At 42.1% G+C, this 13,482-nt stretch overlaps 1 protein-coding gene across 2 annotated transcripts; it reads right to left on the bottom strand.

Moving 5' to 3' along the window:
• Positions 1–3,387: 3,387 nt before the first annotated feature.
• On the bottom strand, positions 3,388–12,922 carry pdp1 (pyruvate dehydrogenase phosphatase catalytic subunit 1). Of its 2 annotated transcripts, XM_084557172.1 has the most exons (9): positions 12,330–12,922; positions 10,222–10,528; positions 9,252–9,419; positions 8,823–9,034; positions 8,291–8,372; positions 7,270–7,364; positions 7,006–7,174; positions 6,712–6,930; positions 3,388–5,423 (listed from the first exon to the last, which is right to left on the bottom strand). In XM_084557172.1, the coding sequence occupies exons 2-9, from the start codon at positions 10,471–10,473 to the stop codon at positions 5,043–5,045; spliced, it is 1,578 nt and encodes a 525-aa protein (XP_084413298.1). In that variant the 5' UTR covers positions 10,474–10,528; positions 12,330–12,922; the 3' UTR covers positions 3,388–5,042. The 2 variants fall into 2 exon arrangements, with proteins under 2 accessions (XP_084413298.1, XP_084413299.1); XM_084557173.1 differs by lacking the exon at positions 12,330–12,922 and having other exon boundaries at positions 10,222–10,658.
• Positions 12,923–13,482: the final 560 nt, after the last annotated feature.

Raw genomic sequence — 13,482 nt, forward strand, 5'->3', positions numbered from 1 at the left:
CGGAGCTAGTTGTGTTGGTCCCTCAGCTGTAAATGTGTTGTAATGTTAAGCGATATCTTGTTATGAACAGATGCTCATTTACTGCTGTTTCACAATAAACAAAGAAAGTGGGAACCACGTTGGGTTTTTGCATCGTCGTTTCTGTATCTGTGTGGTTGCGTGTGCATGTCAGGGCAGACCCGTGTTGGTGCAGGTTGTGGGTGACATAAGGCAGCTGGATGTGCACCACTTCTTCACCATCTCTTTGTTCAGCTAGCCTAGTGTTCGGATTTCTTGCTACCATTTACATTCGGCACTGCCACATACACCCCCCCTTCTCCCTGCTGGTGTGTCGCTGAGCTGTCGAGGCCACGGCGCTGCTGCAGAGAGCAGTGGTCTGAGTCATCTCTTTGACAGTGGGAGACAGGCTGCAGATTGTTTGTGGAGCTGAAAGGCGGGTGGCATGATTGTCGGCTTTTATGCAGCACAAAGAGCGTCCAACGCAGACAACAAAAAGCACACATGTTAGAGTGGGTGACACATGTGCTGCCATGAACATGTGTCCTCCTGATCCATGTGCCAAGTTTGTGGGTTACCTTGTGTGTGTCTGGATGAATCATCCTTGAGACAGCCTGCTGCAGCTCCCAAAAGCCAAACGATGACCCGTGTTACAGTCAAAGGAGCGAACAGAGCTATCCTCATAATAATAAAACTCAACATGGACACTCTCCAGTGTTTATGTCTGCAATCTCTCTCAGCCCGTATCCCGGCAACACTTTCCACAACACCACACACAGAGAGCTGTACGAAGGCCTAGAGAGCCGGTGATAGAAGTGAGAGAAGTTAAAAGATAGAAGGACAGAGTAGTAGAGGAGGTGGAGGAAAGACAGGGAGAGTAAACTATGTGATGGATGAACGCCTCTGGACATCAAACTTCACCATCACCACACAGACTCACGCATGTTTTTGTCCCTGTGGTTTAGTCACCACTGTAGGAGGGAAACATTTTTATCCTAATATAGAAGCACTAGTATCGTAGTTCCCCGTCAAAAGCTCATTTCACTCCAGCTTGTATTACATATTTATTTATTAGTGTTTATTGAAGTTCACCATCAAGACGTAGCTCCCAGACTGCATTAGTATTATGTTCATATACTATCATAGTGACGATTAACACGGATGCAATGAACACATTTCTGTTTTCCTGAAACAGTGATGAATTATCATAAAATGTCCTGATGTGAAAACTTTTAAGAGAAAAAAGAGATAAAAACATATAATTACATTTTAAATACATGAAAGTAAAGGGCTGAAAATAAGAGGCTGTTTAGACTATTTCTACCCACCGTATGTATGTTTTCTATCTCCAAAGACACTACTAGACAATCACAGTAAAATATATAATGTTGTCAGCCAATGACTGAATAGTAAAGTCTGCTTTAGAAATGAATGTAATTAATTTCTAATCTAAACCTACAAACCACAACTGCTTTAACATATTACAGCTAAGTTGTAACTTTAATTTATCTGGTGGTTGAGCTCTCGTCTGTTTTCCTACTGTACGTCAATGAGTCAGTTTGGTTACGTGGGATGTTTTCTACTACATATCCTGCCTCTTAATCCCACAGAAAAGTGTAAATACACTCCTCCAGAAAACGTCACTAGGTCTACTTTGACGAACTAGTCCTGGGACAACATCTGTGCTGTAATGGAAACGAGGCGTGTAACCGATGTATGACGCGGAGGTGTTTGTTTCCAGTAAACTGTCTGGATGTCGAGTAAACACTCTTCCATACACCTACAGCGTGTCAGCGTGCTACTGGTGATCAAAAAAAGAGGCTTAAGGCACTTTGGGATACAACAGAAGTTACTCTGCGGCTCCCTCTATAAGAAAAGAATAAAAAAGATCTTCTATTCAGACACTGAAACATGCAGGATTATAGACAATAAAACGTTTTTATTGGATATTATTAACATATTATTAACTTACATCAAGGTTTGAACGCAGATACAGTAAAGGTGCAAGGTCATTACCCCGTACAACATAAACATACAAATAATTACAGGTCATGGACGAATCAATTGATGCAGAACATCTACAAAACATTCAGAACAAAGGAGAGTCTGGAGGAAGGTATATGAAAAAGACGGAGATGAAAGTTAATTAAGGAAAATAATTAATAAATAATGCATCGTTATACTGATCATTTAACAATCATGAAGGCTGTGATTGCAATGATGAGTATGGTGATAACAGTACTATCCATAATAATATGTTATAAAGATTAGTGATATATAATTCAACATGAGAGTTGTAAATAATAAAATATTAATCACCCATAACAATGATGGGTCGTATGAATATTATAGTATCAGTAAGAAATGGATGCCATGTGTGGATTGTACATACGTACGCACATACATAAACATAACAGTCCTTCATGATCTATGGTTAATGCTCTTATAAATAACTCAATGGTCCATTAAAAGGCCAGGGGGATTAACGTTTGTATTACAACCATTGGTGAGCATTTTTATTCTCAGCAGATGTAATGGATATAATAAACTCACATTTACATAACCACGGAATAATACATATGTAAAATGAAGTACTAATGAAATCTCAGAGAGGGGGTGGCACAGTGGAATGGTGGTTAGCACTGACGCCTCACAGCAAGAAGGTTCCGGGTTTGAATCCATGTTCTCCCTGTGTCTGAGTGGGGTCTCGCCGGGTACTCCGGCTTCCTCCCATCGTTCAAAGACATGCTCAATAGGTTCATTGGTGATTCTAAATTGGCCATAGGTGTGGATGTGAGTGTGAATGGTTGACTGTCTCTCTGTGTTAGCCCTGTGATAGACTGGCGACTGGGATAGGCTCCAGCACCCCCCGCGACCCTTCACAGGACAAGCGGTTACAGAAGATGAATGAATGAATGAATGAATCTCAGAGAAGTAAATAAATAAGATGAGCCTATGAACACACGAGTTACGATTTTGTCAATTTGTGTGTAAAAGTACGACGTATTCATGATTTTTGGCCATTTTTGTTTTAATTCTGCTGATAAAACTGATGTGTATTCATGTACAGAAAACAGCTGTTGCACAAAATGTCCAGTTGATGACACTGTGTCGACAGAACCGGATCTGAAACTTGGTCGTCTGGTGCAGCAGCATCATCTAGTGGCGTTGAATGAACTGCTGTCACACTGACTTGAAAGAAAACGACAAACTGTAGCGTAGTGTCACCCCCCCTGTGTAATATTTAACCTACAAACATCTTATTTTTGTTATTTTCCTGTTTTTCATGGTCACAATGGCAATAAAGCCTCCTTGAATTATTGAATCATACGTACTCGGTACTGACTGACTGCCCCCATATCAGCTAAAGCTGCACTGACGCTACATTTTGCAACCCGAGACACTCTGGCCTTACAGGTATTTGAAGGTTAGTCCTGCAGCATTCAGGGGTGTGTCAGTGTGTTCACCTTCCAGCCTGTATGACCGTACACACACAAAAACCGCTCCAGGAGCCGCGTATTCAGCGTTTTATTAAACCATTCCATATACAAAACATTACCCACATAACTTACAATTTATACATCCGACAGTAAAGACGTGTAACATATTGCCAAAGCTGAATAAATAAGATTCGATATTTAAACAGCTTCTTTCAAATGTACATTCTGCTCATTCATTTGGGCTCGATTACATTTAAACACACGGTCAAGACCCTGTGATTCATGGGTAAGCGGAGAGCATCAGTAGGAGTAGTAAATCGTGAATAATATAATCCCAACAACTGCTATGGATGCCTCCAGTGCACGGCGTTTGGAGAGGAAGCTTTGTTAAGAGTTTAGTGTCTGCTTAGAGGTTCATTAACGGACGCACTCAAGTTTAAATCCACCACCATCTATTCAGTCTAAATAGTGTTATAATATACATGGAAAATGGAGGACAGCTCATGAATACTTCTTCCAGCAAAGAAACAGGACAGTAATAAAGCGATAATGTCACAGAAACGCCAGGTACATATGGGTCTACCTGCAGTGGTGCACAGGTCAAGTTTCCATGTCTTGTTAAAGATACAGTGTTGTGCTTTTGTCTTTGCTCCGGCTCGTTGGATTTGGGAAAAAATCTTTCTGAAGATAAAGAAATTAAATCTGATTGTGACGCCTCAAACCACATTCCCTCCCACCTACGTTTTTGTGTAAAATAGAATATATTTTTTTTTCTTTAAGCTTTAAATTTACAGTATTTACAGCCACATTATATGACTCCTCAGCTGTTCAATCAATACGGATGTGAGAAACTCAAAATCAGCTATCCAGTGAGCCGGAGTAGAGGCAAAACAAAAAATACAATTCTTCAGACAGTCATGTAAATGCAGGTAAAAGCATTCATGTTCGGACAGTATTAAGAATATCTCACACAATGACACATACAAAGAGGTAAAAACAGGTAGATGCAACAGTCAGAAGTCAAAACTAGAGTCCCTTGGAAGCAGGAAGTGTATAAGATTGTGCCTGGGATGAAACGAAAACACAAACGGCAGCAGAGGAAGAGGGTGTGCAGCTCTAATGGCACAGCCAGGTTAAAGTCCATTTCAGAAAAACAGGCGGAGTCAGAGCTGCCTCAACAAGGCCTCTCTACTTGTTTAAAGTCGCCACCTTCACTTTTTTTTTTTTTTGGGAAATTTGATAACTTCAGCCCCGGCTGGGCCTCTCAGCAGACGAGGAGGTTGAACGTTTTGGCACTGAATTCAGTTTGTAACAGCGTCTTATGAGCCTCGAAGAGAAGAGTGTCGGTGGACAATACTGGTAGTATAAATAATATGTTGTAGAAGAGATTCTGAACAGGTTTTAACTTACAAGAAAGAAAGGTTTTCTGTAACACTGCATACAAATGTACAAATTCTTTACATAAATAGAGTTAAAACAAAGAGCTGCTGGACAGATATATTCTTAATATGGCCTGTTTCTCCACTGTGTGCTTAAATGTAGAAACCTACAGTACACAGTTAGGGAAGTGTGTGTACTGTCAGCAGTGAATGGCTTCTGAACAGCTCAGGACTGTCCTTCCTGTCTCTGTGCTCCGATCACGTGAGGGTTGAACTGAGTGATGATGATGGTGATGTCGTCGCGGTACATGCGAGCCAGCTCCTCGGGCAGCGACAGCATCTTTGACAGCCTCTCGTGGTCCACGGTGCCGAACTCATTGTTTCCCACCGCGTGGCGCATCAGGTGGGTCGCCGAGTTCTGATCCTCGAAAGCCGAAGACACGCGGGCCTTTCTCTCCGTGAGCAGCCCCTGCATCTGCCCCAGGGTGACCTTGTAGCCTCCGACTTTGAGCGGCTGACGCTGATGCACCCCCGTTAGATACTCCCCCACAATGCGCACCACTTCCTGCCTGTGGAGAGTCTCCCAGAGGCCATCGGAGCCAATCACCTGCCGGCAGAAGAGAGTTACAATCAGATGTACTATCACATATGTGAAGCTCACTGAAGCCAGAATGCCTCATCAGTAAGTCATTACTAAATGCTCCTACTAGAGATGGAATACAAAATACTAGATCTTTCTTCACAAATACAATCTTTTGTTTGAAAAGGTCAACCAGAAAAATAAAAAAATCAGCCATACAACAAGTAACAATGAGCCCAGAGGCTAGATAATATTTTTAATTTTAAAAATGACACATCCAACTCTCTATTTTTGGGCACAAATGTTCTGCTGGAGGATGAATATCTCCTTTGATGAGCATAATGACACAAACATCAGGATGGACATTTATGAATTACAGCCCTCGGGATGAATTAGCTATGACTCACGAAATCTATTGACGACGTGTGTCATTAGCCAGCGTGTTAACGTGTTCAAAGTGAAAATGAGATGTCAGATCCATGGTGCGTCTCACTTTCATTGTCACGCTGTATAGAATAGAAATGTCCAAGTTTCAGACAGCTGAATCGGCACCCGTATCAATGAGAGGTTTATTAATAATGTGGCCGTTATCTTCCTGCAGAACTAGCTGCTATATTCTTGAAAGAATTTGCAAACAAAGGTAAATGGGATTTGTGTGGAAACGTTGATGAATGATGCCACACAAAAAATACTTTAGAGAAGTGTATGTTTAGAAATGTGTATTATACAAATTGACACAATAAGAGGTAAGAAAGGAGAGAAGGGGGGTTATTAAGGGACTACATGGTAATAATGATTACTAATATTCATCCTCCTTTCCAATCTGCTAACAGAGCATGGAGTTACGTTTTTACATTGTCCATCTACACTGATCAGACATAACATTATGACCACCTTCCTAATATTGTGTAGGTCTCCCTTGGCCCATGTCAGAGGATGGACATGGGCCTTTGTGAGGGTGTCCTGTGGTGTCTGGCAACACAATGTTGTTAGTGGGGGCCTTTGGGTCCTATGGCTTGAGGGGAGGGGCCTCTGTGGATCATCCCAGAGATACTTGATCAGTTTGGGATCTAATTTGGAGGCCAGGTCAACACCTTGTGCTGTTTTTCATGTTTCTTTTTTGAGTTGTTCCTAAACCGTTTTTGTGTGTGTGTGTCTGTGTCAGGCTGCATCCTGCTGGGGATGGCTGCTTCCATCAAGGAGTGTCATTGCTATGGGGCTAGGAAATATCTATCTTTAAATAACAAGGGCTCGGTTTCCTGATCAAAAATATACACAGGTTTGGATAAGACTGAGGCGCTGCCTGTTCTCTCACCAGGAAGCGGTCCTGTGGTCGTAGTTTGTGGTGCGTGATCTCAGGCTCAGCGGTCAGGTACGGGGGCGTGTGGTAGTTCGGTGGGATAAACTTGGTTTGCTCGTTTTCGTGGAGCTGATCGGGCCCAGACTCCAACACACGCTTCTGCAGCTCAATGCTCCACTTGAACTTCACATCCCCAAAGGCGCGGAACGGCATGAGCAGGCCGAGCAACCGGTCCTGATGGAGAAGACAGAAAGGTTCAAATCCCTGCTTTAATGATAATAACACTGAGCAAATTAGTGGGTGCAGCACCTGACGTATAACGGTCTTCCTCTCTGATGGAGGGTGTTCGCCTCGTATCCGAGAAACCTCATCCTCATTCTGGGCGCAGTGGTCATTGGAGAGTGTGAGAGCGCTGAATGAACCGTCCTCCTCCTGCACCCCCAACACCGCCCGAGCATCTCCTGCATTAGCTATGAAGCTTCAGGAACAGAGAGGAGAACAATAGTTTACCTTTAAAGAAGTATTTCACAAGAGTTTTGTTAAGGTGCACTGTTATGTATTGTTTCTCCGTACAGGTCAGATCCATCGATGTGAGCGACGCAGGCTGTGGCTCCAGAGAAGGCCACTCTCAGAACCCAGTAGTGCAGATAAGCATTCGGGTCACCGACCTGCATCTCGAAATAACAAGGATAAATGAAGGAGACGGTAACACGGAGGCACTGACACCTGAGCTCCTCTTTGAGTCATAAAAATTTAAATTTGGATGCTCGGATTTTTTGCCCTCCTGCGACAGACTGAAGCTGATATCCAGTATGTCTCTAGATGTGTGAAACAGTACTCATGTCTGGCACCTTGAGCAACCTTAGTGACATGCAATTTGATTCAGATTTAAATATCACTGACACTGGACTGTGGAGACAGTGACAAAAATGACTCAACTTTCTGCCTGGACATTGAATTCTTGACAATATCAGTTTACATTTCAAGTGCAAGCTCTAAAAATCTGTCTTACGTAACACTGTGCACTGACTCAGGCCAAGAACACTGTTATTTGAAACTTAAGGCCTGTCCACATAAAAAGTGATTCACTCTTCACCCATCGCTTTGTAGCTGACAGTTGGTCACTAGTGGACGTTCCAGGCTCTAGGTGCCTAACTTGTATATTCCCCAACCCAAATCTTTCAGGGTGAAACAAGCAGAACATAAAAATACGGCTAGTGTACGGATGGAGTTAACGCTTCCTGCCATATGTTTGAGAAGAGACTAAGACTCCACGCCCGCTATTGGCATGGTGAACAAGGTGGTAGAAACCAAAATAGTGGACGGTGTTTCCTTGCTTTTGGGGAAATGTGTTTGAATCACATGTCAGTCAACCATATCAAGTGGTTGTTACGAGTCCCATGGTTGTTTTCTCAATCAAGTTAAAGCTGAATACAGTTCAACTTGGTATTTAATTTAATTAAAACTCATTGGTCTAGTATCTTTCTGTGTGTCAAATTAGATCAGTCTGACTGTCAGTCAGGTGGATGAAGAAAGGGAAAAAATTATTACAACAAACATATTTGGCAAACCGAGTCAGAGAGCAGGGCCTCACCTGAGCCTCCAGAGAAATGTCATTGTCCAGCCTCTTGAACGCATTCAGCAGCGCCTCGCGGGTTTCTGGAACCTCGCCCGGACTGGAAATAAAAAGGGAGCGCAGTATGTGTGAAGATAGAGAGGAAGCCCGAGGTCAAGACAAGAGACCAACAACAGAGATCTATTGGCAAAACAACAGACGGGCCGGTGTTGGTGTGGGCAATTTGCAGATGAAGATAAAATAAGAAATCAGGAAGTCCAGTTTGAAGTGTTTGCTAAAGTAAAGGCCGTCAAGAAACTCATACTCCATTGAATCAGAATAGTTGAACCTTTGTCTTGCTTTTGATGTAAAAGGCAAAAGGGTAAATGCTCCATTTATATACACTCTACAGGTATATGCCGTGTGCACTGGGAAATGTTGCTAAGACCAGCAGTCAACAGTTTTTTTCCAGTGTGTGAAGTGACATAAACTGGATTGAAACACACTGGCCACATTTAAATAGAAATCTAGACTTAGCTTTCGATCCTTTGCTGAGTTTTGCGTTTCTCACCTGGTCAAATCTATTAATTCCTGCCAGTACGTTCGTAGGCTGCTGAAGTAGAGGTTCTGAGCCTCCCTGCTGAAGTAGTCGTTGGGGTGTTTGTGCCACTGCAGGATGGGACTGAGGGCTCTGCCGGCCTCCACAGCTGCTTCAAGCTCACACAGAGTGTTGTGGGGCAGCAGTGACACAGCAATGTAGTAAAACAACCTCTCACTCAGTGCCTGCAGAGAAGAATTTTTAGAAGTTCTATCTGCGTGAGAAAAACACTATAACTGCAATAAGACATACGGTGTACAAGTGTAAAATAACAGTATATAATATATCATGGTGGTACAGCCTACCAAATGGTTTCATATTGATGGACAGACAGCAAAATGTTCTTTCTACACACCCAACGCTTCAAAAAAAACGGTGACTAAATAACAGAGGCAGCTTTACCTGAGCACAGGCACAGCCAGCGTGGCCGTCAAACACACCCAGCAGCATTCCTCGTGTCTGCAGGCATGTAGCTGCACTGCGGCGGTCTTCTATTGGAGCGTTGGCTGGCAGCTGATTACTTTCAAAGCCCATCACTGATGACACATTTTTCCCATCAAATTCTGGCACCTGAAATCGCAACACAAACAAATGTTATAATAATGAAATGTATAGATAGTTTAATTTAAATGTATAGATTGTTGGGCTAGTGGTTAAATGAGTAGATTTAAGACTCTAGAGTCACTGGGTCAAAACCATAGCCTCTATAAATATGGACAATGTGTCTCCATTTCCTTGCATTGGTCAAACTAAGACTATTTTCCCAGGGACACGGCCATCTTTGTAGCCAGAGTCTGCGCAATACGAGCCACGTGGAGCCGCAATATCAATGCCCCGCCCACACCTCCGCCAGATTTACTCGTGTTTTCGTTTAATTAACACTGTGCTCTGTTCTACCTCCACCAGTTAGAAGGAAATGTTGGATTAATGACTGGGCTCATTTTTTATAACTCTCACTATCCTATGGGACATGCGGTTGGCATGGCAACTGGTAGTCTCCATTCTGTCACATCCTGTTCCTATAGCGTCAAAAAACTAAAATGAAACTTATCTAAAATATTGACACTTGAACATACATCAACATTATATCAACTACCTAAAATGACAGAAACCATCCTTGAAAAAGAAACTATTTAACTGTATTTCAGTGTTGTGAGGGGAAGGGGGGGCGGAGCTTATGACCTATACTGCAGCCGGTCACCAGGGGGAGCTCTACTTACTTTGGCTTCACTTTAAAAGAGCACTTCCATCCATCTCTATACTGTCTATGTTCAAAAGTAGACGGTGTACTCACTACTCCTTGTGTGAAGAGAAAGAATTTTCCACTAGAGGATTATGATAATACTTACAATTATTAAATGACGCAACAAACCTTAAAGCTGTACTCGTTGGCTTTCAGAATGGAGTTGACCTGCGGGGGCGTGAGGATGTAGCTGTGGAGTGCTGAGGTTGACTGGTAACTTCTTGATGGTTGGTGTCTCTGCCACATGAGGGACGGCTGTCTTGAGGCGGGTCGGCGTACGATGGGCCCAAACTGGGACTGGCGTTGTTGGCATGGTAACAGGCTGGAGGCAAAGACGTTGGCACGGGGCAAACCCCTGAGCAGCTGCGATGTCACAGGCATGGCTGACGGTGCGTTGCAGGCACACACTAACACTGCGCCGCTGATGTGTACACACCTATCAAAAGAGACGGGCAGAGCTCGGTTGGAAAGTCAACAGCTGCACAGGCTTTAGAAAGGATGTGTTCATCAACAGGGCACTAAGTGTTCTCTTTGTGCGCCATTAAGCTAACAATGTGCAAACAGACACAGATTATGGGACAAGCATTTAAATTTGGGACAGACTGGCTGTAGTAACCCTAACCTGCAAAACCTCCAAAATAACTGGATCTTAAGATACTGACCAATCTTTGCATACAATAAAAAACTCATCATTTCTGTGGCCGACTTATTTTGCCTGCGAACAATTTAGATGAAATCAAATCTATCGTTTAATCAGGTTGTTGATTAACTGCCTGTTGTATGGCTTTCCACTTTTTTTTTAATTCCCTTATTGACATTCCCACAAGGTGAAACAAAGAACAAATGTGGACATCTAACTGGAAAAGATAAAAAAAAAATAATTGTATGTAAATAAAATATTAAAATATATATCTAGGCTCTTGCCCTTCGTTCTTCAAGGAAAGACATCAGTACAGAGGGTTAAAGAATGTGTAAAGGAAGAAGAGATCAGGGATGGGAAACATAGAGCTAAGCAGCATTTTAAGCTTTCTGCATACAGCGTACTGACCAACAACATACACTAGTTACCCAGTAACATGTTTATTTGTGACAAACAAATAAATGCATTAAGATAACAAAAATAAGAGTCTCTATATAGCGCAATGATTGGGCCAAGTTCAAACCACCCCCACTTTTCTAAAACAGTTTCAAGGACTTGATGACATTGTATTTGTACAAAACAAACAAAAAACCCTGGAAAATGGTGTATTCATGACATGAAATGCTTGTTGCAAAATTCCTCTGATTCATCGATTTCCTTTGAATGCATATCACCCAGACATCCTGCAAACAGCGCATGCAGTGTGGGAATGTCACAACTCGGTGATATTAATGTTAACTGTTTACGTGCCATAACCTTGGACAGGGACAGTTTTTATTCTGCTGAAACCTTGGGGAAATGCGTATAGTGATGACCACACAGGAGCTGGTGACTGGCTTGAGTTGCAACTCTGCACTCCGTGTTGCAAACCATGTTAAAAATAGCTTTGGCAGGAATTCAGCCCTGACATTTGGTTCCTGAGAAATGCTCTGACAGGTCATGGCCTAGAGAACCAGATCTTGTTTGAGTACCTCCAAATAATCTGTCCTCGTTTCATAATTCAAGTATGTCTGCAGCCTCTGTCTGTAAAATCTCATTTTAGTCCACTATGTGGAGAAAAAAAAAAAACACACACAGCAGCACAGGTGAATGACAGCTCATGTTAAAACCTACGCCAGTCAAACGCGTTGTCCTTCATGCTAAGCCCACTGGGCACCCAGAAATCCTGTAAAACTGTGCGTGAGTCACACAGACCACTGAGGGCCCGTCCCATCTTTGAGCTCCACAAGAAAAGTTGCCATGTTTGTTGACATCACTAGCCTCTCCCAGCACAGCAGATCAAGCTGCTACAAAAACTACAACACAGACGGTTAATCTAAGAGCCGTGTGAGGCTAACAAACGATGCACATTAAAACATTAACAGACAATATTACATACGACTTGAAACCAAGTCTGTTTTTAAAGGTAGAGGTAGAGGAGCAAAACCCATGCTAATGTTAGCTAGGGGTGTATGGGTTACACCCACCAACTATCGTCCAACTGGTTAATGTATGCTTACATAACATTAAGCTGAACGGAGTAAAAATCCTCCTAACTGGATTGTATTTAAAGCTGCGAATGTAAATGTGCGACTGCAGAGCGAAATTAAGGACCTACCTCAACCGATGGATGTGAAGAAGTTACTAGAGTTCATGGCTAAACGCCGACCCCTCTGCTCTGTATCATTCGGCAGCGCCGCAGCACAGAGCGAGCGCTGATTGGCGGAGCTCCGATGGACGTGATGGCGTCAGAACAAGCCAGCACGCACGACAAGTGCCTTTTAAAACCGAGGACATTCGGGGACCGTCTCTGGACGTCCCACATTAACAGGTCTTTGAAGAGATGGAGGTTATTAATGGACAGTGATGCTCTGACAATACTCTCCCTAATGTGCTACAAAAAAAGACACTAAGGCTTTAAAAACCGATTTCCCCGCTGTGGTCTAAATTAAAGGATTATCTTATCTTATCTTATCTTAACTAGAAAGGAACTAGGAACAAACCACACATTATGAAATTGTCAATAAACCACAGAAGACCATGTGCTACATATGTGTTTGTGCTATATTTTATAGATATTTATGCGTGAACTATTTATATTAAAAGGTGTATCTTTTTTCTGAAGCAATACGTAGCTAAGAAGGGAAGGAGTAGAATGATTTGCTGATTTTTGAAAACTGCTGTCTTTTTCTAAACAGAAAGATGCTGTGTTTTTTGTTTGTTTGTTTTATAATCACTCAATCTGTGTCCTTTTATGTTACAAATTAATATGTTTTTCTTTTTGTGAGGCTAAAATAAGCAGACTGTTTTGGCAAATTCATAAAACATTAAAAACTATAAGCAAAGTTCCTATAAAATCCCGTGCTGTCATTGTGACAATCATTCTCTAACACAGATGAGTATACACAGAGGTGATAAAAGTATAAAAACAGCTTTATCATAAATGATCTTTGTGTTATCATGCAAATTCTGCGATAATCATTACAAATTTAGAAATAACTAAATAACTAAAATAAGACTCAAAACAGCATTGTCTTCATATCAGAAAATTTTAATGAATAACAACGTCAAACTCTTTACAAAAAAATATCATATTTACGTCATGAAACAGCAGTGAAAACAGGGCATTCGTAAAAAAAAAAAAAGAGTTGCACAAGCTGTGACGACGCAGAGTGTCAAAGATCAGCAGGATGGCCTTGTTTCCATAAAACAGTACATCACTGAAGGAGTGGGCCTCATCTGCAGTGAGTATGCAAACATCATACATATAC

This window comes from Chelon labrosus, assembly GCF_963514085.1.
Source record: "Chelon labrosus genome assembly, chromosome: 12".
Classification (NCBI taxonomy): domain Eukaryota; kingdom Metazoa; phylum Chordata; class Actinopteri; order Mugiliformes; family Mugilidae; genus Chelon; species Chelon labrosus.

What these genes read in the sequence shown, in the direction of transcription:
- pdp1 (XM_084557172.1), bottom strand. Translation starts at nt 10,473, where the DNA reads ATGCCTGTGACATCGCAGCTGCTCAGGGGTTTGCCCCGTGCCAACGTC. An exon ending in CACATCGATGGATCTGACCT is followed by an intron (nt 7,175 to 7,269) that starts GTACGGAGAAAC and finishes CTGTTCCTGAAG; the next exon opens with CTTCATAGCTAATGCAGGAG. An exon ending in GGAAGACCGTTATACGTCAG is followed by an intron (nt 6,931 to 7,005) that starts GTGCTGCACCCA and finishes CTTCTCCATCAG; the next exon opens with GACCGGTTGCTCGGCCTGCT.